The sequence below is a fragment of the Anopheles bellator genome, chromosome 2 (genome assembly GCF_943735745.2).
Source record: "Anopheles bellator chromosome 2, idAnoBellAS_SP24_06.2, whole genome shotgun sequence".
In the NCBI taxonomy this organism is placed as follows: Eukaryota; Metazoa; Arthropoda; class Insecta; order Diptera; family Culicidae; genus Anopheles; species Anopheles bellator.
The window spans coordinates 75165812-75188851 of NC_071286.1; the positions used below are offsets into that span (position 1 = coordinate 75165812).

Sequence of the window (23040 nt, forward strand, 5' to 3'; positions counted from 1 at the left end):
ATAAATATTAGAACCCATGGCTGACCAGGTGCTGAGTGGTGCCGGCCGAGCTGCAACATTCGCTCACGGTTCGCTGGCCACCCGACTGAGGCCGACTTATCCGGCGGGTGGGATGTTTGATCGGCATGGACCGCCATGGACCAGATGGCCATGGCTGAGACGAAAGTTGCCCCAACATCAAACAGTGCGCCCGCTCCAGGAACCGGCAAAGGGGAAAACTTTTTCCATTTATGCTCCTCACGTGGCCAAGCTTTCGCCAACGCCTCCGAAAGCCTAGCGCTGAGCGATGGTTGCGCTGGTCCACGAGTTGCTTCCGGTCGCTCCCGACGATTTATGATCGAGAAGCGCTCCAGGGTTTCTTCCGGGAAATTCTGCAACTGTATCCGACTCGATCTTACCGGAAGCCGGCCAGTCCTCAGCGGAGAGAGTGAAACTTACGTGACCCTTATGCAATGCTGGAAAGTTCAATCATTAGTTCGGAGGATCCCGATTTTCAGGGCACCACACGCCAGGTCATCAACCCCAGCTCCGGGACCGTAAGATGCATTGGTGACAGGTTCTCCTCTCAGAAGCGAGTAAAATTAAGTAATAAATAGATAAATGATAATGAGTTTGCAAAGTCCACCGGTTTCGAGCAAACCGGGGGGCCCCTTTTTCTCGGAGTGACACAAATCAAACGTGGACTTTCGTATCCTTTCATCTCGTCTTCGCCCAACCAACCGACGGCAAACATCAAAACTCGAGCCACTCGAACCATCCCAGTGGACCAAGTTCCCGGGGTGCCAATTGCAGCCACACAGCTTCAGAGTCCAGCAGGAAATTAAATTAATTGGATACTAAATTTAAGGGTGGGCGACCCACGAAATGGCCATCAGTCCCGGGACCGGACCCGGCTGAACTTCGGCCACTGGACTGGATTGACCGCGGCGCCAATTCTGATTCGGTCCATCCGGTAATTCGGTTAGGTATTAATTAAATCACACCCCAAACCAAACCTAAACGCTCTGGCCGTCAAATGACTCGAGTTGCCTCGTGGGTCGACACGCCAACCAGTCCAACCCAGACCATCAGTGACCAGGGGAGGGGAGACGCAGGGAGACGACTTTCGATGGGATTACAACTATCTGTTACGTCCCATCGGTTCCCCGGCCGACTCTAACAGCCTTTGACAGACAGTGGGCCCGCCAGTTCCGCTTTCCATCAAAAGCGGCTCATGATTTATTCGCGGTGGCTGCACATGGCGCGAAAACGACCACGCACACATACACACATGAAGGCAACCCCAGGGCAACCCCCAGCGCCCCCGGCGTGTCAGTCAACGTGGCGCTAATGTAAATAGGTTTCGAACGTCGTAAAAGCGCAACGCAACGCACACACAGATTAGAGGCAAGGCCCAGGATGTGTTCCATCGCGCACACATACATACGACGAAGCACGCCCTTTAGCCGGCGCATACATATTTACGAAACAATTAGTGCTGTCAGTATCAATTTATCTCGAACATGAAAACTTAATTCCGTTAAGCAGGATCACTGGCAGCGAGATCCTGCTGCCATCCCTGCCGCAGGGTGCGGGTTGTGTGTATCGTTGCATAACGAGACCCATTTCCCCGAGTCCCCGAGAACCCCGAGCCGGGAGGGTGGTCCCGGGGTGGGCAAAAGGCACCGTATCCTTAAGATTAGTACCCGGAAGGTACCACAAAAAGACGCGGCGCACTCGCACGCCCGAGAGGCCGTGCCGTGACTTTGCTAAACGGGTACCCGTTAAAAACCCGTTAGAGAAAACCTCAACTGGCTGGAAAGGCTGAAAAGTCGTCTCCTGCTGCTGGTGGGGGTGGTGATGGTCTCCTGTCACTCAACTTGTCGTTCGCAACGACAGCGTCTGTCGAACGGTTCCCGAGCAAGGAAACCCCGGGAAATTGGGTGGGAAATGCCGCCTTCCGCTACACGACACACATCTATTATTTAGAGCCCCCCACGACGACGACGACGACGAGGAGGACGACATTACAAACATTGGAAAATCATCCCAAACACTCACTTAGACCCCGCTGCGTGTGCCAGACCGCCCCGTCATCGTTCCAATCCGGTTGCGTGAAACAGCGCAACGCATCCGTTACAACGACGCTCGGTTACGGATGGGGTACCATTACGGCCTACGCCGCCGAGAGGGCCCACAAAAAAGGGTCCTTGCGCCACCAACGACATTTTCCGTCGGGTCGCCGGGCTTTTACATTAAGCCGGGCGTGGCAAGGCACTACGCTTTGCCGGGCTTTTCTCGTTTTCTTGGCCGCCTGTTTCTTGCGACCTACGAAACGGACCCAAAATGGTGTCCGAAGGAACCGGCCTTTTCGTGGGCAGTGAGTGAGCAGTGAGCCTCCAATCCCGCCAATTTGCAGACCATTTGCGGAACCGCACCGATACCGGCTCACCCCGCACGTCCGGTTCGGGTTAGTTCTGGGAGTTTTAGTTGGACATTTTAGTGTCACTTCTTAAACCATTCTTTTTGATCCTTTTCTCCCGTCCGAAACGGCGCGGAATTTATGGTTCTATCGATTTAACTTTTACACGGCGACCGGCATGCAACAGTTCGGCGGAACCATGCTCCGGGATCGGCCGCGTTGAGTGCACTCCGCGAAGCAGTAAAACCAGCGTTCATAACTCCGGTTAGCGCCCACACTTGCGTGGATCGGAATCGCTTCTTCCGCCCGAAACGGAACAACATCTGGGCCAGGCGTCCTGGCGTGCGCCTTCGGCCGAGCACTTAATGGCGCATGAAAAATGAATATCCAATCTTTCGCGGACCCGGACCAACGACGACATACCGGAAGAAGGAAGCTCCACGGCCCCCGGACACGGATTCTAATCGACGGAGCAGACTCTCGACGATAACTTGCTTAGCGCTGGGTGCACTCAAGGCAGTCGTTCTGGAGTGGCGAAGGAGATAAGCGGCGTTTCGGCCAGATCGCGATTCGCTCCACTTTTTCCCAGACCAACCCGCTTTTCATTTGCAGACCCCAAACCTCAAGTAGCCAACTAATGACCAACCTGGTGCCGGAAGTCTGTACCGAACGGTGCCCCCGTCAATTCGTTCACCCGGAGCCCAGAAACTCAAGACTTTGATGTCTACGTCAATTATGAAGCTGGGGCATTTCGTTTCAATTTGTTTTTTTTTTGTGGGCCAGCCAACCACCCCAAGGGAGCATCAAATCGGAAAAAAGGCCGGTTGATTGATTGACATTCATTTCGTCGCAACGCCGGTCCCAACTCTCACCGCCAAAGACGCCATCGACACACCGCACCGGCTCCTCTCCTGGAGCGCTCCAGGAACACTGGATGGTGGGTTTTTTGGAAAATACTTTCCACTTCATTTACTTCCTCTTCATAATGCCGCCAGTTCCCCGCTCTCTCACTGTGCACCCTGAATGGACGCACATTCTAAGGACACTCTCCTCCCCGGAAGTCCTGTCACAGTAAGCCCAGCACTCGGTTCAACGCCGGGCGGGTTTTTACCGGCAAAATCCCATCCTTCGGCGCTAGAGAGAGAGAGAGAGAAAGAGAGAGACTGAATAGCTGGCGAAAATTTATCATTTACAGACAACAAAGAATGACAGCGTGTCAGCGGCACTGACAAACATTGTGTATGTGCCTGTGTATGTGTGTGGTGACGCTTCCGGAAGCCAGCGGACCGCCGACGGTGCCAGCATCAACGGCGCATCGGCAGCAGAAGGATGGGCAACGGCGATAATGGGCCACCGGCAGCGCAGATGGGGATGGCGATGGATCCTTTCTGCCAACATTAAAGCGCGGTGCCGTCGCCGCCATCGCCTCCGGGCTCCGGCGTGCGAGCGTCTGGTCTGATGAGAAGTTTATTATTACCGGAGATTCGGTTTCTTTCTGTCCTGCCTTCTGCTCCCAGCTCTCCCGATTCCACTGACGACAGTTTAGTTTTGTTGGTTTCCTTCTTTTTTGTTTTCCCGTTTTCCCCGAGCTTCCTTGCGTGGGGAATTCGCGGCTCGCCAGTTGGCGCAACGGTGGAAGATTTGCGCTTTTATCGTTGCTCATTTGGTTGAGCATCAAATGGGCGTAGCGCAGGCCGACGAAACGAGCCACCAACCGAACCGGGCGGGCGCGTCCGTGAAAATGACATATTTTCCCGGTCCCCTTTCTATGCGCGTCCCGTGGTCCCGTGATCCACATTCGAAGCGCGAAATTAATGCGTCCCCAAGTGGCGGGAGCATCGGGTTGCGGTGCGGTGGGTTGGCGACTGGCTCCGCGATTAGCGACTGGCTCGGCGATAGGATTCGGTGGAAAAACCGGAATGCAAAGCAATGGGCAAATATCGTTCGAGAACGACAGTGAGGGATTAGAAGTCTTCAGATTTCGATTACGGACCGTGCCCTCACCTGCGCGCTTGGTTAGCAAGGAAACTAATCTCCATAATCGCATAGATCGGGATGACTTCCTCTTTTTAATATTCTGTCAAAAGTAGAGGGATATGGCAATATTTTCCAGCGGTTCTCGTGCAACTGATGAGATCGCTGCGTACGACCCAGGATCCAATGAACCAACCGGCCAACGATGCTTATGAATATAAAAACGGTGCAGACAACGCTTGTGAGGATCATCGCTTGTGACTAGGACAGTTGTTCTAAATGTCGGGCCGAATAGATGTGCTTTGTGTGCTTCTCGAGTTTGGTCAAAATAAAGCATCCTGGGGACATATCACAATGTCACAACGAATATAAAAGGCATTCGAATGCAATTCTCTCGGTAACCTTCTAAATGTTTTTCGAAAGGATAAAGTGGATTTTGTGCGTCAACTCATCACTATGGATGAAACTATCACTATGATCCTAAATTAAAACACGAGTCTAAAGAGAGGCTGCGAACCTGGTGCTTTGGCTTCGAAACGAGTTCGGGTCTACAAATCGGCTAAGATGGTGTTAGCATCAATTTTGTGGGATGCGAAAGAAATGTTGTTAGCGGATTACTTGAAAAGTGATGTAACAATAAATTCGGAATATTATTGTAAGCTTTTCAACCTTCTAAAGGAGAACATACTTGAAAAAAGCCGTACATTATAACAAAAGTATTTTGACAATGCATTTCGGTGCGCTCTCCAAACCCCCAAAGCTTCCGATCGCATTCGATTTCCTTTATCCAAAACTGGTGCCAAATCAGCACCAGATTCAACTTTTGTCCCAAACGGGCCCATTCATTTAATTCAAAGCACTGCCACTTTTGTTTTGCTGTAACTCCAAGAGCGTGTCGTTGACCGTCGCTTTACTAAAACTTCCATGTGAGTTGCTCAATGAAATTGATTTGAAACTAATCTACACACCCGTACGCTCGTTACATCATCGACGACGGACCGGAAGCCCGAGAACGAGTGATGACAGATAGCCGGGTAACGGATACGTACGGGGTAGATAAGCAGACCCGAACCCCGGTGCCCGGATTCAAACAAATCCGAGCCGGATTTGTACCCCGCGCCACATCCCAGTGCACGCCGGTCTCTGAAAAAGGGTTCCAATAAAGGACGTCACCGATGATGATCGCCGACCACCACCGGGCACTTCCCATCGGTGCGCCATTGAAGCGCACCGTCTCGTAGGCAACGAACCGTGACGATGAAATTAACTGAACTGTGTAGCGAAACTTTTGCACCGACCGGCCTGGGGGTCCCATCGAAAGGAAGAGGTGAAAATTCAGCGAGGCCGTGTGTGTTTTTAGTCAAAGTTACATCCCACCCACACGGGCATACCGCCCACGGCCATCCGATGACGATGATATTTGCCACACACAATTTTCGGAGCCTCCCGTTGCGAGGCCCAAGTTTCCGCTTCCGAAACCTGCTCATGTGTGTAAGGATTTTTGGGTAGCAAAAAGAAACCACTTCGACTCGACTCGGTCGAGAAGCGCCGCTGGCAAATAGCAACGAGCCAGCGCACCAGACACGCGGAGGCCATCGATAGTCTCGGCGGCCCAGGATCGATAGGAGCGCCGTGTTTGTAGAAGGCATTACCGGGGGTGACGTAGCCGTTAGTTTGGTGCCTGCCCAAACGGGACTACCCAAGGAATGCCATGAACCCCACACTTCGTTTTGGGGAGTTCAACTCCGCGGGCGTTCCACCTTTGCAAAGGGACGACATTTTGGGACTTGGGCGACAAAACTTGCACTCTCACGCTACGCTCCGTGGAAAGCTGTGTAGGCTGTCACAATCCAGATGGGCCCCGCACCAATGAAAGCGGCTTAGCATTGCCCGAGATCGAAATGTAATATCTTATCAAAATAAACCGTAAGCCGTTTTTATGAACTTCGATCCGTCTTCGGATCCGCCAGACCTACGGTTGCGGTAGGCCTACCTTGCAAGATGGCTACGACTTAAGCCGTAGCCATCTCCGGCCGACTTCGCATATCCTGAAGCGCAATACAAATAGGACGGGGTGGGATTGTGGAATTATTACGAGCCCGCGAAACCCACCGGGGAACAGTACCGGGGTTGTGTGGTTTGATATTCAGATGACGGATTACTGCCGACGAGGAGCGGGCTGCGAGTAAACTAAACCCCCGGCAGGGAATACGGCACGCAACTGGATCCGGCTCCCGAGAGTTCAGTGCGTTATGTGACGTTTGTGAACATTTTAATTCATCATTCCTGGGGGCGCCGGCCGGCGTTCATTTCAATGTTGAAAATGATTATCAAACGAGAATTTCGTCGCCGAATGTTCCCAAACTCCCACCGGGGTCCACAGTACCCCGTGCGCTTCCAAACCGCAAACCGGGACTTCCCTGTTTCTTTTCAGGCCGGCACGGAAGTAACGGATAAACACAAACACGAATGGCGCACATTCCCTCTTTTATGTTGCACTTATCTATCGCGTACATGCTCGGGGATCCAGCAAAATTCCGGGAACCATCATAAAGGGTGGACTCGTCGTCGTCGTCGGTGACGACGGGGAGCATCCGGAGTGTGATCGGTGACTAGAATGAAAGATAAGACAGACGGTCGCCGACAGCGCGGTGGCAGGAGCCACGGTGTCCCGGAGCCTCACCGTATTTTTCGGGTGCGCCCCACATACACATATGCATGTATGCACCGTCATTACGAACATTTATTCATATGGGTTGCCGGGGTTCTCGCGGTCCACAATCTGACAACCATCGGCCCCCGTGTCCGGTGTTCGCCGGAATGGGACCGTGGTGCTCTGCCACACACTACCTTCAGCCGAAAACCTCTCGAAGGGATGGCTGGCTTCCCCGGTGCTAAAGAGGACCCCAAGAATTGGGAGCTGTCGGCGTTCGGTACCTCCGAAGCGACCGACCGTCTGCAATCGGACGAAAAACTCACACAGAGCGACCGCGCTGGGCGGGAGAATTTTGAGCAATATGTAAAATAGTTTTCCATCCCCAAACCCACATCGGGACTTCCCGTCCACCTGCCATTGTAGTGCACTTTGTGTAGCGGCCCACCGGGCAAGGAAAAAAGAAAACACGGCAACATCGTAGACCACCAGCGCAGGTGCATCATAAAAGCATAAAAACGGGCTGACGGGCCACCCATATGTGTGGGTGCCGTGTTGGAGCAGGAAGTTATAAAGTAAAAATAAATAAATCTCCAACGCCCCCACACAAACACCGGGTCCCCAACACACGCAAGACAGACAACAGAAAAGGCAACGGGACGAAAATCCGACAACTGCAACAACTGCTGGGAGCAATCGCAGATCGGTAACTGGACGCAGGTCTAGCCCGGGGGAAGGTCCTTTTGCTTCCGCTAGGCCCTGGCTGGCTGGCTGTCAAGGTTTAAGTAATAAATGACGTTGAAACGTTGGTGTCTTATCACCAACAACGACGACGACGACGACGACGACGGTACACGTTAAGCCGCGCTGTGCAGGCTGTTCGCTTCTCGAGGACCCCGTTCTGTCAGTGTCCATGTGTGTGTGGGTGTTTCGACAGAGCAACATTTCGTATGCATAAATCTAATGAATGAAACCCGCTCTCCCGCCGGGACCACCACGGATCGGTGCCGGTGGCGGCTGTCAAAAATGCTTTCATTGCTTCGTGTAGAGTCATTGTGCCACCCCCTGGTACTAATCCTGCCTGTCGGCTGACCCCGGGACCGGGGGACCCGAATGAGTCCTTTTCAAATGCAAATGTACGCCCACAGACAGACACACAGCCTCGCACGGAACGGGTTCCACGTGTTGTAAAGTTGATCGGTTTTGTTCGGTTACAAAACGGTTGCTGGCCCGGGGAAAGGCCCGGACGACCTAAGCCTTTCGTCCTTAAGCCACAAACCGAAGCACTATCACTCCCGGTGCCCGGCTGCGACGGCTGCGGGCTGTGTGCTCCAGTTTATCGGGAGTTATCAAAAACATGTTGCCGAGTGATGTAATCCGGACTGGACCTCAATCCACGGGCGTCGGTTGGGAGTTTATTTATGGCTTCGAGGGATTACTGGAGCTCGGATTCGGTATGGGTGACTGAGACACCGGCCTGCTGCAGGTGCATCTCGGTGCTTGAAGTTTCAGATCCTTGGACGTGACGCGGCAAAAGATTGTGTTGCGATGTCATGTTGAACAGACGCATTAACGGAAATGCCATTGCCGGAAGCATTTGCCTGTAATCTGACGTTTTCCGTTTGGAGTTAACAGACATTTCAAAGGAATGGGGCAACGTTTGAAAATCCCTCGATCATGGAACATCGGTGTTCCCATCAGCTTTTAGTTACTACTACTTCGTCTTACGTCCTGCGATATTTAGGTAAACGATATACAAATTGCAATTGCATCTAAAGACCCAAAGTCTGTTGATTAACAGTTTCATCTTTTAATTGCCTTCGGTATCTCTTTTCTCACTGGCTGCAAACTCTCCAAGAACAACACACAAAATCGCATAAAATTAATGGCTTTTCGGAATGATTCGAAAACTGCTTTCGATTGCCAATAAAAACCCGTTCGCCCTTCGCGAAACCTCATAGCTGCACAAATATTAGCACAAAACTATAGACTGCTCAAGGTTCCGCCCAGCGGAATTAAGCAATTCCGGCTACTAACTATGATTGCGCCCCGTTAAAAGCGATACAGAATGGTGGTGCACGTTGCCAGTGGGGTTGCAGAACCCAAAACACGACCCATTTCCAATATAATCCCACCTAACGACGGCCATTTCGATGGACCCCCGCCCGTGCCAAAAAGCACCCCAAAACCATTGCCAATCGCTGGGCTAAAATCCAAGACCCGTGCGGAATCGGAATGAATGGATTAACCACACATCCCACAGACGGCACGAGCGTGTTGGACGCAAACCGTAGCCGTGCCCACGTGTCCACGAATAAAGTGTGCCGGCCGTTTGCTAAACGGAACGCGTAGCAGTTCCAGCAGCATTTACAACATGATTTACAGCCGTTCCGGGTCGTCCGGTTCGAAAACTCGCGGAAGCTTTCTCGGGAATTCTCCAATCTTTCCAGCGTGGAGTAGCGCCGCGAAGCGCCAGAAACGGATCGCAGCGAAATGGGGGCCAGCGCCGAAAATGGTTTAATCTTCGCTAAACCCAACTCCGTTATGAATTGTGAGTGAAAATGACAGCCAGTAACGACGTAGCGCACGCATAAAGCGTTCGAAATTCTCATTCGTCACGGAGCCTGGTGTCACCGGTGGGCGACGGCGGAGAGTTTTGTTCCAAAATTTATGGCGACTTCGGAACGGAGATCCCCTCACGATTGTTTCACAGGGATAGCAGAGCTCGTCCCAGAGTTTGAGGTTGCGATAGTCCGGGGCGACACGAGGCGCCCACCGTGTCGCACGACTCAATCGCAGAGTGATGGTTTGGAAAAAGCACCGACAAAAACGGGCAGAGCCGCTTCGCGACGGCAATGTAAACCGTATCGCGTTGGCCGATAAGGGGCCAAAGATTGGCAGGATGTCTGGATAAACTCCACCCGTTGCGGACTCCTACACCGGACCGGATGTGTGTTGCGAACGGTCGCGCCACAAACCCGGCCGGCACCTCGGCCGGCGTGCTCCCGTCGAACTTTGTGTAAACAAAATAAGGACACGAACGGTACAGCCCGCCTCAGCAACGTCAAGTGGCTGGCCCGAGCCCCACTGTTTGGGAGCCGTGACGAACCGGAGTGGAGTGGAGTGGAGTAAATCTAAACACAAAAAATTGGAAATTCCCACACATACAGGGTCCTATCGTTTGCCCCGCGAATCAGTGTTCGATTTTGATTTATAACGACCTACGGTGACGATCCTGACGATCCTTCGGGGCAATGTTTGGCGAAGAAAATTAAATTGAACACTGTATATCCATTTTAACCCGTTTCTTTTTGCGTACGACCCGGTAGCAGTAGCAGAGTGACGGTACATCCATCTCTTTCACGGTTACTGGGTGTGTCGAAAATTTGCAGGATGCTCTTTATGATCTACGCCTTACCCATCGACGAAATGCGTGGATTGACGCAATGTCTTCAACAGAACCACCCAAAGGCTGATGGGTTCCGGGAAATCAGATATGCCTTTCGAAATGCGACTCACGGCTGCGACATTATTTGATGGAAGTTGTGCCCTTTATTTGAGAGTTACTATCCACATCTTAAATCGAAGTCGTCAATTAATTTTTGATTTGTAATAATTTTGAAGTAGAATCTTCAACTTTCTTGCTATTTTGGGCGCACTTGCCTAACATATCTCAAATATGCTTTATCATTCCAATGCGGTCATCCTGTTCCCAACGAAACAGAACAGAGCGTGGGTCCGCGTCCGGAGCCGAGATCCGCGTCCAGGAAGACTCTGGAAAATCCACGAATAAGAAAATCAAAGCCAATTACGGTTGCCTACTCGACCAGTTTTGTCAATTTGTTTCCATTTCTAAGTGATCCATCAAACATCCGGAGTCGCCCATCGTCGCCCAAGAGGGCGCGTCCCGTTCGTCCGTCGGTGTGTCCTTAATTTGTGTCCTTTGCGCTTCGAGCACTTCTTCGTCGATCGGAAAACAGCAAAACCGGGTCTCCTCAGTGTAGCTGGAATGTTAGTGTCGTTGTATTGACTCGGGGCAACGTACCTCTTGGTACCGGTAGTATCTCCCAGGAAGCAGAGTGGGTCTCAAGTGGGTCGGACGGAGCGGATTTGATGCTGCAATGTTTGAGAATGTGAAATTGATTTCGCATCAAGTAAATATCTTCTTATCTGTCAACGGGCACCAAAGGCGAGGTCGACCCAATAGCCATTGCTGGCCAATTGTTTTATCAATTCCCCCACACTAAACAACATTTTTAAATACATGCCGTCCCTGTACAACTGTAGTGTCCCTGTAGTATCCATCGGAGGAGAATTGGCCCCAAAAACTTCACACAACCAGTAATTTGATAAACAACACCCTACCATGATGTAGTGTCGCCGAGTTACTTAAAAATGGATCATAGATTGATGATGGCTTCTTTCGATACTGTCAATAAAAGTAAGCATTATGGCTGGAGGACTTCTCATCGGATTTTTAAATAAACTTAAAACTCTCGACCTGCAAGATAAAAGGCTCTTACAGGTACAGATAGTCATCAAATATGTTCAATCACATTTTAATCACATGATCACGTCGGAATCGGCAACCTCGTTGAGGTTCACTAGGCGTCTCCACCATGGCACGGACCATTAAATAAAGTGTAGTTGAAAACTGATTACGGTGTAGTTACAAAAGTCAAGCCATTGTTATACTATTTACATGTGATCTTAGAAAAGTAGTACTGCTGTTTGCACCAACATCAACCGGAATAAGCTATTAGCTGAGCTGAATAGAATAGATCTTGAATGTTTACTATAAATTAAATATCCCTATTTAATAGTCCTAAAATATAACTTACGATTCGTATTCTTGAAATAATTTACACGTTTTAAATTCAATGGAATCAAAACTAAGGCCTGATTTAATGGAATCAAAACCTACGGTGATTCTAACGTTATCTGAAGATTGACATAGCATCTGGAAACTAGAAATGCCAAATAAAAAACCGGTTTGATCAAAACCAAACCGAATTGCGTATGGCCCGTCTAATGTGTACTGCCAAACTCGAACTCGTTGAGTTGTTTTCTAGATTATGAATGGATCGTCGCTAAACTTGTTTTGCGGCTTAGCTCAAACGACCTTCATCTAAATTTATCACATCTCCACCAACACATTTCAGAAATTCGTTTGTGATTCACAGGCCTGTAACGAACTTGTTAAGAACCTTGGAGCTTAAGCTGGTTTTTGTAAGAGAGAACTACCATCACCAAAATATACAACCATCATTCCCATCCAACTTTATCCAACTGTCTGATAAAGTTGTCAAACACATTTGGCATCCATTACATTGCCTAACTAACTTCTTGTTGGGTTTTGTGTCACCAGCGTGCGGATTCTTAATATCAAAGTAGACAAGCAACTGAATCTAAAAAGCAGCAGCAGAAGCAGTGAGTGATCGAGCGAACTGGTCAACTAGAACTGGTGAAGTCAACCACGAGACAGTGTGATGTCTCTCTGGTTCCTTCGTCGCGTTGATTTCAATAACTGGGCGCCAGTAACTGTAGATTGATATATGTAACGGTAGTGGTGACTCTACCCCCAAATCAACAGTGGTAGTGTTGTTGGTGTTAAACGTACGAACGTGAACCTTGACGATCGTATGTGATCGCAGAGTCCATTGCAAGGGGGTTTGTTGTCATTTTACCCTCAAGGTTTGACCGCATAGGTTACGCACACCTTGAGAACGGAACCCCAAAATCCCAGAGATCACTCTCTCACGCTCTCTCGTCGTGTGTCGGGGAGGGCCCGATCGGTGGGCTTGAGCTTCTCAAGGTGTTATAAAAGTAGCGCCTACAGCATCGAGCGTTCGCACAACAAAAGACGAGGCCCAACCGGAGGATCTACTTGGAAGACTGCACTTCACAGAAGCAAACTTGACACAGATGAAGCCTGTAGCCGTACTTCTACCATTGGTGATCGCCGTGTACTGCTGGCAGCCAACCGTGGCAGGTAAGTTATCCTTTGAGCAACCGCACGGCTACCGCTAACATTTTAAGATTCGGTTCCTTTAGAGTTTAACGAGTGTACTGAAGACGAGACGTGCATCAACATAGAGGATTGCACTATGTTTGGGCCGCACTTTACCGAACCAGCAGAGTGGTCCGATGAGTTGAAGGTTGAATTTCGGCAGCGTCTTTGCAAACGGGAGTCGATCAATGGTGTGCATGTGAGTACTGTATGCCATCCTAGGATGAAAACAGAGATGAACGTATGAACGAAAGACTCGTGTCGAAACAGGTGTACAAAGTGTGCTGCCCGCCTGTGCTAATCACTCGCAGTGGACTGCGCGGTTCGGACCTACTGAATTTCACAACCTGTGGTGCCCATTCGGAGAATCGGATAGCGCATGGCAAGAACGCGGAACTGTTCCAATTTCCCTGGATGGCACTGCTTCAGAAGAACGTGGGAAAGTTTGTGTGCGGTGCGACCCTGATTGCTGAGCGATACGTGCTGACGGCGGCCCATTGCGTCCAAAATGACGATATGTAAGTGGTATGCGACGTATCAGCGATCCCGTCAATAACGATGTTTAACGAATATGTGATATTCCGTGTGCAGAGTATCGGTACGATTAGGTGAGTTCGATCTGCATAACACAACCGATTGTGATAGCAACGGAGAAGAGTGCGCCATGCCGGTTCAGGATATTCCAGTTGAACGGATCATCAAACACGACGACTACAGTCACTGGTACAAACGAAACGACATCGCATTGATTCGACTTTCTCAAAAGGCTTCCCTCAATGATAGTAAGTAGGAGATCAATTTAGTGAGTGTAACCAAATATTTGTAATTTTTTCCTTTCCGCCAGACGTGATACCGATCTGTTTGCCAATTGGACCGCAGATGCGTACAACAACAAACAACTACATTGTAGCTGGGTGGGGCACTACACACGATTATAAGCCGGCTGCTACGCTTCAGTACGCCATTCTGACCCTAGTGTCCACTGCCGATTGCCAATCGCAGTTACAAATCATAGATCCCTCGGTCAAGTTAGACGAAAACCAACTATGCGCGATCGGCGCCAATCTGAGTGACAACTGCTCAGGAGATTCAGGTGGACCGCTGAAAACGATCAGCGTTAGTGGTCAGTTTGTGCAGTATGGTGTAGTGTCCTTTGGCCTGAACACTTGTGGAAAACTGAGCGCCCCTGGTGTATATACGCGCGTGGAAAGCTACATCGACTGGATTCTGGAAAATATGGAGAACTAATGCGAGCAAGGATCTCCTAAGCTCCAGCTATGATAATAGGTGAGGAAATATTAACAAATCACCAATTTTGATATTTTATTTCATTATACGAGATGTTTGCATATCAAGCAATAAAAACCTAATTCGATAACAAATTCTGAAAGATTTTGACTCACCGGGTCATAAGTCATAAGTCACACCCAAGATCGAAAGTTGGATGCTATTAAAATTGAGTCATCGCCTGCAAACTTTACACCTGCAAATTACGAAATTCTTTTACACTTTTTCGCTGTCTGAATCTCATCAAATCCGCAGAAAGTCCGTATTGTGAATCCTACCACGATGAGGAATAATTTACCCATTTACTAACTTACTAAATTTTGCTTCTACTAAAAGTGTCGTTGTATACACTGGGGCCGCAAAGGTAAGCGAAAGGACCTCTTATCTCAGAACCGGAATAATTCTGAAGTATTTAAGACAGAGCGGATGAACTGTTGCAATACCTGAGAATGTGCAATGTAAATATTTTCTTGCTGTCAACGGTCATCGCAGGCAATCCTAGCATCCATTGCCAGCCGATTTGATTTTATCAATTCCATCAACCCCATGGTCAGCTTGCGAAGTAATTACATTAAAAAGCTTACCTTCTAGCGACAGCATAGGGATCGAACAATCAGACGAACAGGCCGCTGTTGGGTTGAGCACAAAAGTTTTTAATGTGTTAAATTTATGCACTTCATTATTTAACACTTTGAACGCAATTCTGTCCTAGCACCGACGTCACAACGGGACCACTTCACTCGAATGCGCACATAGGCCGTTATTATTGAGTACAATTTAGAGAGCTCTTTTGTCGGGAAGTTCCTCACTTCCTGCCACTGCTTTAAACACGTACGTACGTAACGACCGATTGCCACAGGAACTAATAGAGCGCGAAAAGGAACTCCACTCCCGGAGGCTGCCACCGCAAAACTGGCGAAACTGATTCGAAACACTATCGAAGCAACCACTGGTTTACTCTCCCAAGAAAAATCGTCCTCAGCGTTATCCTTCCATCGCTTAGTAAACAGTGACCATCGGTTGGTTACAAAGTAGTCTGCGAACGAAACAGAGCGAGAAAGCTAATCGTAGTCCGTGGAGACGAGAGCAGGACACACTGCTAGGTGAAACAGGTGGTAGTCCTTTTAGGGTGAGCGAAGCATTTTCGCTCTGTAATCGGCGAACGCTCTCACTCTCCACTCTCACTCTCTCTCTCTCTCTTTCTCTCTGTCAGGTTGCTCTCTCACCCGAAAGGACATTCAAACTCAATTCCGAGCGGAGCCGAACGCACGCGGAAAATGGTTGCGCGTAGAAAACGCACCGTGGGGGAGCGCTTTGTTGATGTAAGACCATATGTTTTCGTCCTTCCGCCGAGGCGCTGTAGATAAACAACGCCGAGCAGGAGCTGGTTTGGCCGAGCCCGGCAAACCGGCACGGCCCGTGCGGCTGCGCGTCGTGAGCAGACGCACGGCAGGAGAGCACAGGCTCACTCCTGGCCGGCAGAGTTTTCATTCATTCACAAGAAACTCCGAGCCACTTCAGTGGCACACACGTCTGGAGGGGACAGCTTCTCGGTTTTTGTGTTTGTCCCACAGAGCACCCACATGATACTGTGTTGCGCCCAACGTCAGGCACAGAGAAGTTTTCGGCGGGGTTCCACGAAACGACCCGTTCCTGACTCCCGGAAATGATGTCCGCAATTCAATTTCCTGTACACTATTGAAAACGCACCGCACCGTACCGGTAGCGCATCCTTCGGCGGGGAATCTGGTCCCGGAACATCCAACGCCGCCGTCCGTTTGACAGGTTCCATTACCGAGACCGAGTCCAGGCGGAAGCTGTCAGCCGCGCGACAGATAAGACGATAAGCCCGCGTCGGGTAGCTCCTATCGATGGGCTCGATCGGACCGGTACTCCGGCCGACGGATGTGACTGCTTTCCCCGATGGCCCATTATGCTAATTGATATTGTGAGTGTTTCGCAAACCGTCCTCGGGCGTGTGCTTGGTGATTGTTTCGCTGCCAAACAGTGTACGCTTATGGTTCGGTTCGAACTGTTTGCGGCCGCCATCCTTCCGAAGCTCCCTACTTTAACATTCGATTCACATTTTTCTGCTCAATTCTTTTCACTTTGATTTATCAACCAACGTATGGGGAGACTCTTTATTATTTTGTTTTGCAATTCATAAAACAGCTTCGAAGTAGAATCGCCAACTCCACGGAAGCTATGTGAGAATATTATCGAGTCCTTCGCCTACCGGAAGCAGCATCCTGCCGAAACGCGGCCACTGAATACGCCAAGGTACTTCAGAAACAAAAATGCTTGAACGCAACAACCATAACTTCGATCCCCGCGGCAGGCGTGTGTCGAAGGAAGGACATTCTCCCCCAAAACGAACGATACCTCGCTTACCGGCGGAAACCGTCACTAATTGCGCTAAGTAACGCTAATTGGATGCGCAGCCTTTCAGACGAGCGTTATCGACGTCTTTTCTGTTTCGATATGAATAAATAAACAGCACAAATTAACGGCCACTTGAGTGCCTTCGGTGGTAAGTCCGCGAGCACGAATAACGAACTTTTTTCGATTTTTAAAAATCCCCCTTTCGTCCTTTGCAGAAAGTGAAGGGAAGGAAACAAAGTTCAGGGATGGCGGTGAACCGTCCCAACTAACATCGGACAGCAATCTTCACGGGACATTATCTCGCGATACTCTGCGACTATCTCGGAAGCATTCGATAGCCTCAGCAATGTGGACCGTGGTCCGGTAGCTTCCGTTTTAGTGGCCATTCGGGCCCTTCTCTGGCCCCCGATACCGTCTTTTCCATTTCGATGCCATTGCCGCCGATCGTTTCGTGTTTCCAATTTCCTCCTCGCCACGCTTCCTGCGCGGCCTTCCGTGATATTAAAACGGATATGCAACCGAGGCAAAGGAAATCGGAATAATTACAGAACAACGGGAATTAATTTCGTTGTTATGGACGCACGGCTGTAATAGGGAGGCACCCGGATTCGGAAGGTGCTACACTAACGACGCGATGGCAGCTGAGAAGAGAGACAGGGAAAACCAAGAACGCTCCTGGAAACGAGCTAAGGCAAGCGTGATGAAAATGGGCCCGAAACAAAAAGCCGGGAAACCCATTTCCCAAACCAGTGTCCCAAATCTGTGTCAATGGGGTGAAGAAGTATTATTCGCATCGCTGCATCCTTTCCGTAGGGAGTGTAGCAATGGTCCTCAAGTTTCCTGACTTGGGAATGACGAAACAAAGATTGCGACGAGCCGATAATCACCGGAACGCGGTTCGTAAGCCCGAGCGAACATCCTGATCCGGGGAAATCGCTATGGCATCAGAGACGGACTCGTCGTGATGATCAGACATTTGTTTTCCTATTTGATTGTATTTAACTCTACTTTATGCTAATGAATAACCACATCTGTACTCAGTATAAATGCTTATATGCTTTAGTATTACATTCTAAATATCAAACCATTTATTTCCCAAAGCGTAATGCTTTCTTAACCTAAATTCAATGTAATATTAATTAAACAAGAGTTTCTATCATTTACCTGTTTGGTTGATGAAGAAAATAAAATAAACCAAATAAAAAAGCCCAAGCCCAATGGTCTTACAGATTTTCAAACAACAACAACGAAAAGCAAATGGAAGCAAATGAAGCAAAAATGGACGCGATAAATTATGGATGTCCATTGGCAGAGGGTTATAGCATATTCTTTGCAGCGCAAAAAAAAACTCACGAAAAACCCTAATTAATGTAAATGGCCGCCGTGACGAATGTAAAATATGGTCCATCTGACCCCGCGCTTCCGACGAAACCCTTCACGACAATGTTTAGAAAACCCGGCCCACCGCACCGGGACGGAAGGTGGGCGAAGATAAATGGGACAAAAAAATTATTCTCTAATTAGCGCCCGGAGCGGCCTAATCGCCCAAATGGAACGCCCAACGGATCGGAGGAGGTCACTCCGAATTCCAAGAGCTCCAAAACCTGCCGGCCGCTGCCAGGATTGCCTGGTCCCAAAACCCCTGAGTCATTGGTCAAATGAAAACAAAACATCCGGCCTGCCAGACGAACCAAAAAATCAATCGCCATGCTTTACGATGAACATCGGATCGGGACATCGTCAATTAAAACGCATCGGAACCAATTCACCCGGAACGTCGGCTCAATTGATCGTGAAAATCGGGGCCACCTGGGGGGAGGAGGACACGCCACCCGGTTCCCGCGTGATGTTTGGTTGCCTGTCGGTACTGATATAACCGGGAAAAAGCTCCGTACTAAAGGGACCTCCAAAAGGACATTCGAAGCATTCGAGGCTTGCAACGGGCAACTCCATAAACCACCGATGCATGCCGCACATCGGCATACAGGTAAATAATAAAAAGACCCAGGTTGTTAGTTGTGCGAATTGAAAAGGTTTGATTTTTACGTGCACATTCGTGGCTGCGAGAAGGCCAATGGCCTCCCTTAGGTTGATTTTTTTTTTCGATGGGGCGCTCATCGGACGGACACTACGCTCGGCACTGAATGACCGCTATCGGCACAGGGATGGAAAAAAGCATAATCTTCTCGACAGCGAACCGGGCACCGAGACACGGTTCATGGCGGAAAAAGGGCAGTGCAGATGATGAATTTATTTTCCAATTAAAGTACCGCCACAATCCAAACACCAACAAATTCGTTTGGAGCACTACGACCAGACCAGGACGTACGTTCAGCTCGGTCCGTAAAGCAGTAGAGCACTTCAACGCGCGGAGTCCCGTATCGAGCCTGAATCATTGTGAGAACTTCGCCGGAGTGCCGGAGTAGCATTCCAATGAACAAACAACAGTTGCGCGTTGGTGAAACTAGAGTCAATCGCGGCCGCTCCTTTGAGAGGAATATACGTTGTATTCGAATCCAGTTGATGCAGGTCAGAGATTGAATCCTGTTGATGGAATCGAGTCCTGATTGTACGAAAAACTATTCTAAAAAACTAGGAAACGCGGAACGGGAACAAAAACTGTTCTAAATCTAATCGCGATCGAAGCGGGAGGTTTATGAAGTTGATTCCAAAAACAGTTGACCCGATTCCCACAACAACTGGACTGAATTAGTCCCACGGTGCACGGTGTGTAAACAGTAAAGAGATTTTGAATCGTTTTGAATTAATATAATTATATTAATATGCGTCATTGCCATATTTCTAACGTATACATAAATAACATCGGAATCTTAAAACTAGTATTGCTTCTAACTATAGCGTCTTCTGTCCCTGCTTTAAGCATCAAGCTCATTGTCACTCATTTGAAGTCCCTTTCCCACCTTACATGTTAACTACCGGCGGTGGCACATAGCACATGCCAATGTCGGTCACCGGCTGATGAACCGGTACGTAGTCGTAGAAGAACGCTTGTTGTCCAGCGGCAACGGCCACCGGCGAAGGACAGTAAGGCTGCGGATGCATCATACTGACAGCCCCCGGGTACTGCAGATGCGGATGATCGATGTTGCTGTACTTCGGTGGATGCAGATATTCCGGAGCACCTGAATATGCTCCCGTGCGCCCGGCCGGATTAAAGTTCTTCCCCGACGGCCGCGGTGCCTTGGTGGGTGAGTTTTTCTTGCTGCGGTCCGGGAACTTGCGGGTGAGTTTCTGGCAGAACAAAAGCCACAGTGGCGTCGTGGCCGATGTCGGAGGCGGTGGCTCTCGATGGGGCACCGTTGTCACGGAGTACCCGACGGGGACGTACTGTTGCTGGTGAGGCAGGTATGTAGGAGGAGCTGGTGGTAAGTAATGTTGCTGGGCCGGTGGATAATATCCGGCAGGATGGTAGTATGTGTATTGTGCCGCCGGTTGTGTATTGTAGTCACGCTCGCTCATCGGGCTGTGATGGTACTGCGGTTGGTAAGCCGCCGAAGAAGTAGTCCCTTGCATCGTTCCTCTGCTGTCGCACTGATGGCGCGCCATATTTCGCATGGCTGGATTTCCGGTGTAAACGTGATGCGCCTGCGCCTGATACACACTGTAGGGTTGCGGTTGCTCTTGCTGGTGCTGCTGCAGATACAGTTGGTACGGAGTCGGTGGCTCAACACTCGGCTGATTCATCAGACGATACTCGTGGCCGTAACCCACGATGGGGTAATAGTACTGTCGCATGTAAACCGGCGGTGGTGGCGGGTGCCTCTCTGCCATTTTCTTTCGAATATCGGCCGGTTTGCTGAAGGTGTAGGCTGGGAACCAGTCGGGAGTGCTGTTGCCCGACAAGGCCTCCGGTATCTTCGGTACATACTGTGGCCGAACGGTCGGGTTCTCCAGGTCACGCTTCCAGCGTGAGTAGTTCGGTCCATCTTCCGGTTTGTCGCCAACGTAAAGACAGCACCGCTCGCGGTGATCGTGATCGCAGTGGAAGCAGTAAGCCTGGCTCGGTGTCGAGGCGCGAGCCATCGGGATGTTCTTGTTTTGGCTGAGGATGATGCTCTCCATTCGCAAGTTCTCCTCTACCCGTCGGATGTCGCAGATGCCGGTGGTTGCGTTCGGAAACGTTCCATCCACGAACGTGGTGTTCAAACGAGAACCCCCAAGTGACTGCCGATGCTTCAGCCGAGATTGGCGCACCACACTAGGACTCGACTGAACGCTGTGCCAGTTCACATTGCTACCCGTACAGCACTCGGCGGATCCATCGCAAACGGCAGCAACACTTGCGACCACTTCCGAACACGGGTGCGGTTCAAACAACAATCCATTAGTCATCGTGGCCGCACTATCGACTTTCGTTTCCGGATCGGATAACTGATTGTTTTCACTGTTCACAATAACACTGCCTCCAAGTCCCATCTATAGTCGAGTCGAAACCAACCGCTCCGATCACCAGACGACGATCTTGCCGATGTTACACGATAAACGATCGCCGGCCGAATGATACTGCTCCCCGCCAGCTCACACATCTTTAAAGCCAACGGATGAAGGATCCTACCCAATGCTTGCATACTGCGAGCTGCGAGTCTACCTGTGGGACGGACACGTAACGGACAGGTTGCACGGAGACGAAATGGTGAGCAGATCTTGGTTAAACTAACCAGGTAGATCGAATCTTATTTCGACAATACCCCGCAGGTAATTGTTGCTTACCCGTGAGGGAGTAACGACAGAAGAAGCCAAATTAAAACTTGGAGGCGTGCTGGCCGTCGCCTGGTCCTATCGGTGGTCTACCCGTGCCCGGTGACACATTATGCGATAAACAAATTTCCAAATATTTGCTGTATTGGCTTTTCGTCTGCCTATTCTTTCGAAACAACGGGCAAACTGGTTCGCTCGTGATCGCTACGCACGCTCCCAACAACGGGGCAGGGCAGGATATTACAGAGACAATATTTACAGCACCAGGGTTTTGTGCGGGCTAATTGTGGGTTATTTTGTCAATTTTTATTCTTCCCTTTATGGGATGGTCGCGTTTTCAAGGTGTTTCACTCGCCTTTGTTACAACGGTTCGGCCATTAGGCCAAGATCGAGGTTCGTTGAGTGTTGTTCAACTATGAATGACCATTATAGGTGCTAGATGAATGCAAGCGTATAGCCGGCACCACAAATTACTTTCGACACAGGAACGGGTAGTTCGACGAGCCTCGGGGTCGTTCTGCAGTAGAGAAAGAAACAACATGAGAACCGTAAGGCTTGACGGGGCAACGCAGTTACTTACACATTTTCCTCGCCTGCCGTTCCGCAATTAGCGTGCTCGTTCCAGCCCCAGCAATACACACGACCGCAAGCCGTTAGTGCTGCGCCATGTTGGGAACCGAGACTAAAGTCCTGCACAGCGGTACCACCGTCTATGTCGAGCCGGACCGGAACGGACGAAGAGTCACCGTTGCGTCCCAGCTGCCCGTAATTGTTCCTTCCCCACAGCAGAACTTCGCCATTGCGTGTGAGATAGCCCGAGTGGGACCAACCAGCTTCCAGTCGTAGCGGATCATCGATGGTGGTTTCGTTGTACGTGCATTGACCATGCTTATTGCTACCCAAGCACGTAATCCTGTTGCCCTCCGAGAGGAGCACCAAATGACATTCCCCGCCAGCGATATCCGTGACCTTTCCTCTATCGCCAATGCAGCATACCGGAAAGATCGATTGAGTTGCATCGGGAGGATAGTGCCTTGTGATGTCCTTACACTTCCCTAGAAACCAAACCTTCCCACTTTCCATTAGAACTGCTGTAAAATGGAGCCCGAATACCACCTTCAGGGCGCGACTGTGGCAGGGCAGTACTAATTTTTTCGGCTTCGTGATGATCCTGTTAGTTGGCACGTCAATCTGCCCCCAAACATTGGACCCCCAGACGTACAGTTCCCCTTGTGCATTGATACCCCCCGAAACGTCCCATCCGGCCGAGATGCTTTCGAACCGATACTCGCCGATCGGCTCGAAAAGGAGCACATCATCCGTGTGCCCAAGTCCCAGTTGACCGTGGCTGTTCCATCCGCAACCATACAGACGACCATCGGCCGTACTCAGCAATGTGTGCCCTCCGCCGGCAGCGATGCTTCGCAATTCGGCACCGTTCCGAAAAGGCAGACAAGTCACCGGCTGAGGTTTGTCACACTGTTCCGTGGCGTATCCCAGTCCCAGCTGGGCATGGCTGTTAGCACCCTGCAAGAGAAGGGAAACAATAGTAGCGTTCGTTACCCGTTTTCGCCGCTACAACGGTCTTTTACGTACCCATGCAAACATCAAACA

At 50.1% G+C, this 23040-nt stretch overlaps 3 protein-coding genes across 3 annotated transcripts; 1 reads left to right on the forward strand and 2 right to left on the reverse strand.

Moving 5' to 3' along the window:
- Positions 1-3859: 3859 nt before the first annotated feature.
- Positions 3860-14286, forward strand: LOC131208053 (CLIP domain-containing serine protease HP8-like). Its single transcript, XM_058200696.1, has 6 exons — positions 3860-3946; positions 13008-13020; positions 13083-13237; positions 13309-13556; positions 13630-13820; positions 13883-14286. Exons 1-6 carry the CDS (start codon positions 3860-3862, stop codon positions 14284-14286), a joined length of 1098 nt encoding a protein of 365 aa, XP_058056679.1.
- A 5343-nt stretch (positions 14287-19629) lies between these two features.
- LOC131208054 (uncharacterized) lies at positions 19630-21144 on the reverse strand. The gene has a single exon (XM_058200697.1). It carries the CDS (start codon positions 21142-21144, stop codon positions 19630-19632), a length of 1515 nt encoding a protein of 504 aa, XP_058056680.1.
- A 618-nt stretch (positions 21145-21762) lies between these two features.
- Positions 21763-23034, reverse strand: LOC131210568 (secretion-regulating guanine nucleotide exchange factor). Its single transcript, XM_058203835.1, has 3 exons — positions 23023-23034; positions 22007-22953; positions 21763-21943 (listed from the first exon to the last, which is right to left on the reverse strand). The coding sequence occupies exons 1-3, from the start codon at positions 23032-23034 to the stop codon at positions 21862-21864; spliced, it is 1041 nt and encodes a 346-aa protein (XP_058059818.1). The 3' UTR covers positions 21763-21861.
- Between the last annotated feature and the right edge of the window lie 6 nt (positions 23035-23040).

Bases quoted from the DNA above. Each gene is read 5' to 3' on its own strand.
- LOC131208053 (XM_058200696.1), top strand. From the start codon at position 3,860: ATGAGAAGTTTATTATTACCGGAGATTCGGTTTCTTTCTGTCCTGCCT. The intron at 13,238-13,308 runs GTGAGTACTGTA...GTGTCGAAACAG, and splicing joins AGTCGATCAATGGTGTGCAT to GTGTACAAAGTGTGCTGCCC. The intron at 13,557-13,629 runs GTAAGTGGTATG...TTCCGTGTGCAG, and splicing joins TGCGTCCAAAATGACGATAT to AGTATCGGTACGATTAGGTG.
- LOC131208054 (XM_058200697.1), bottom strand. From the start codon at position 21,144: ATGGGACTTGGAGGCAGTGTTATTGTGAACAGTGAAAACAATCAGTTA.
- LOC131210568 (XM_058203835.1), bottom strand. The intron at 21,944-22,006 runs GTAAGTAACTGC...TCTCTACTGCAG, and splicing joins ACGGCAGGCGAGGAAAATGT to AACGACCCCGAGGCTCGTCG.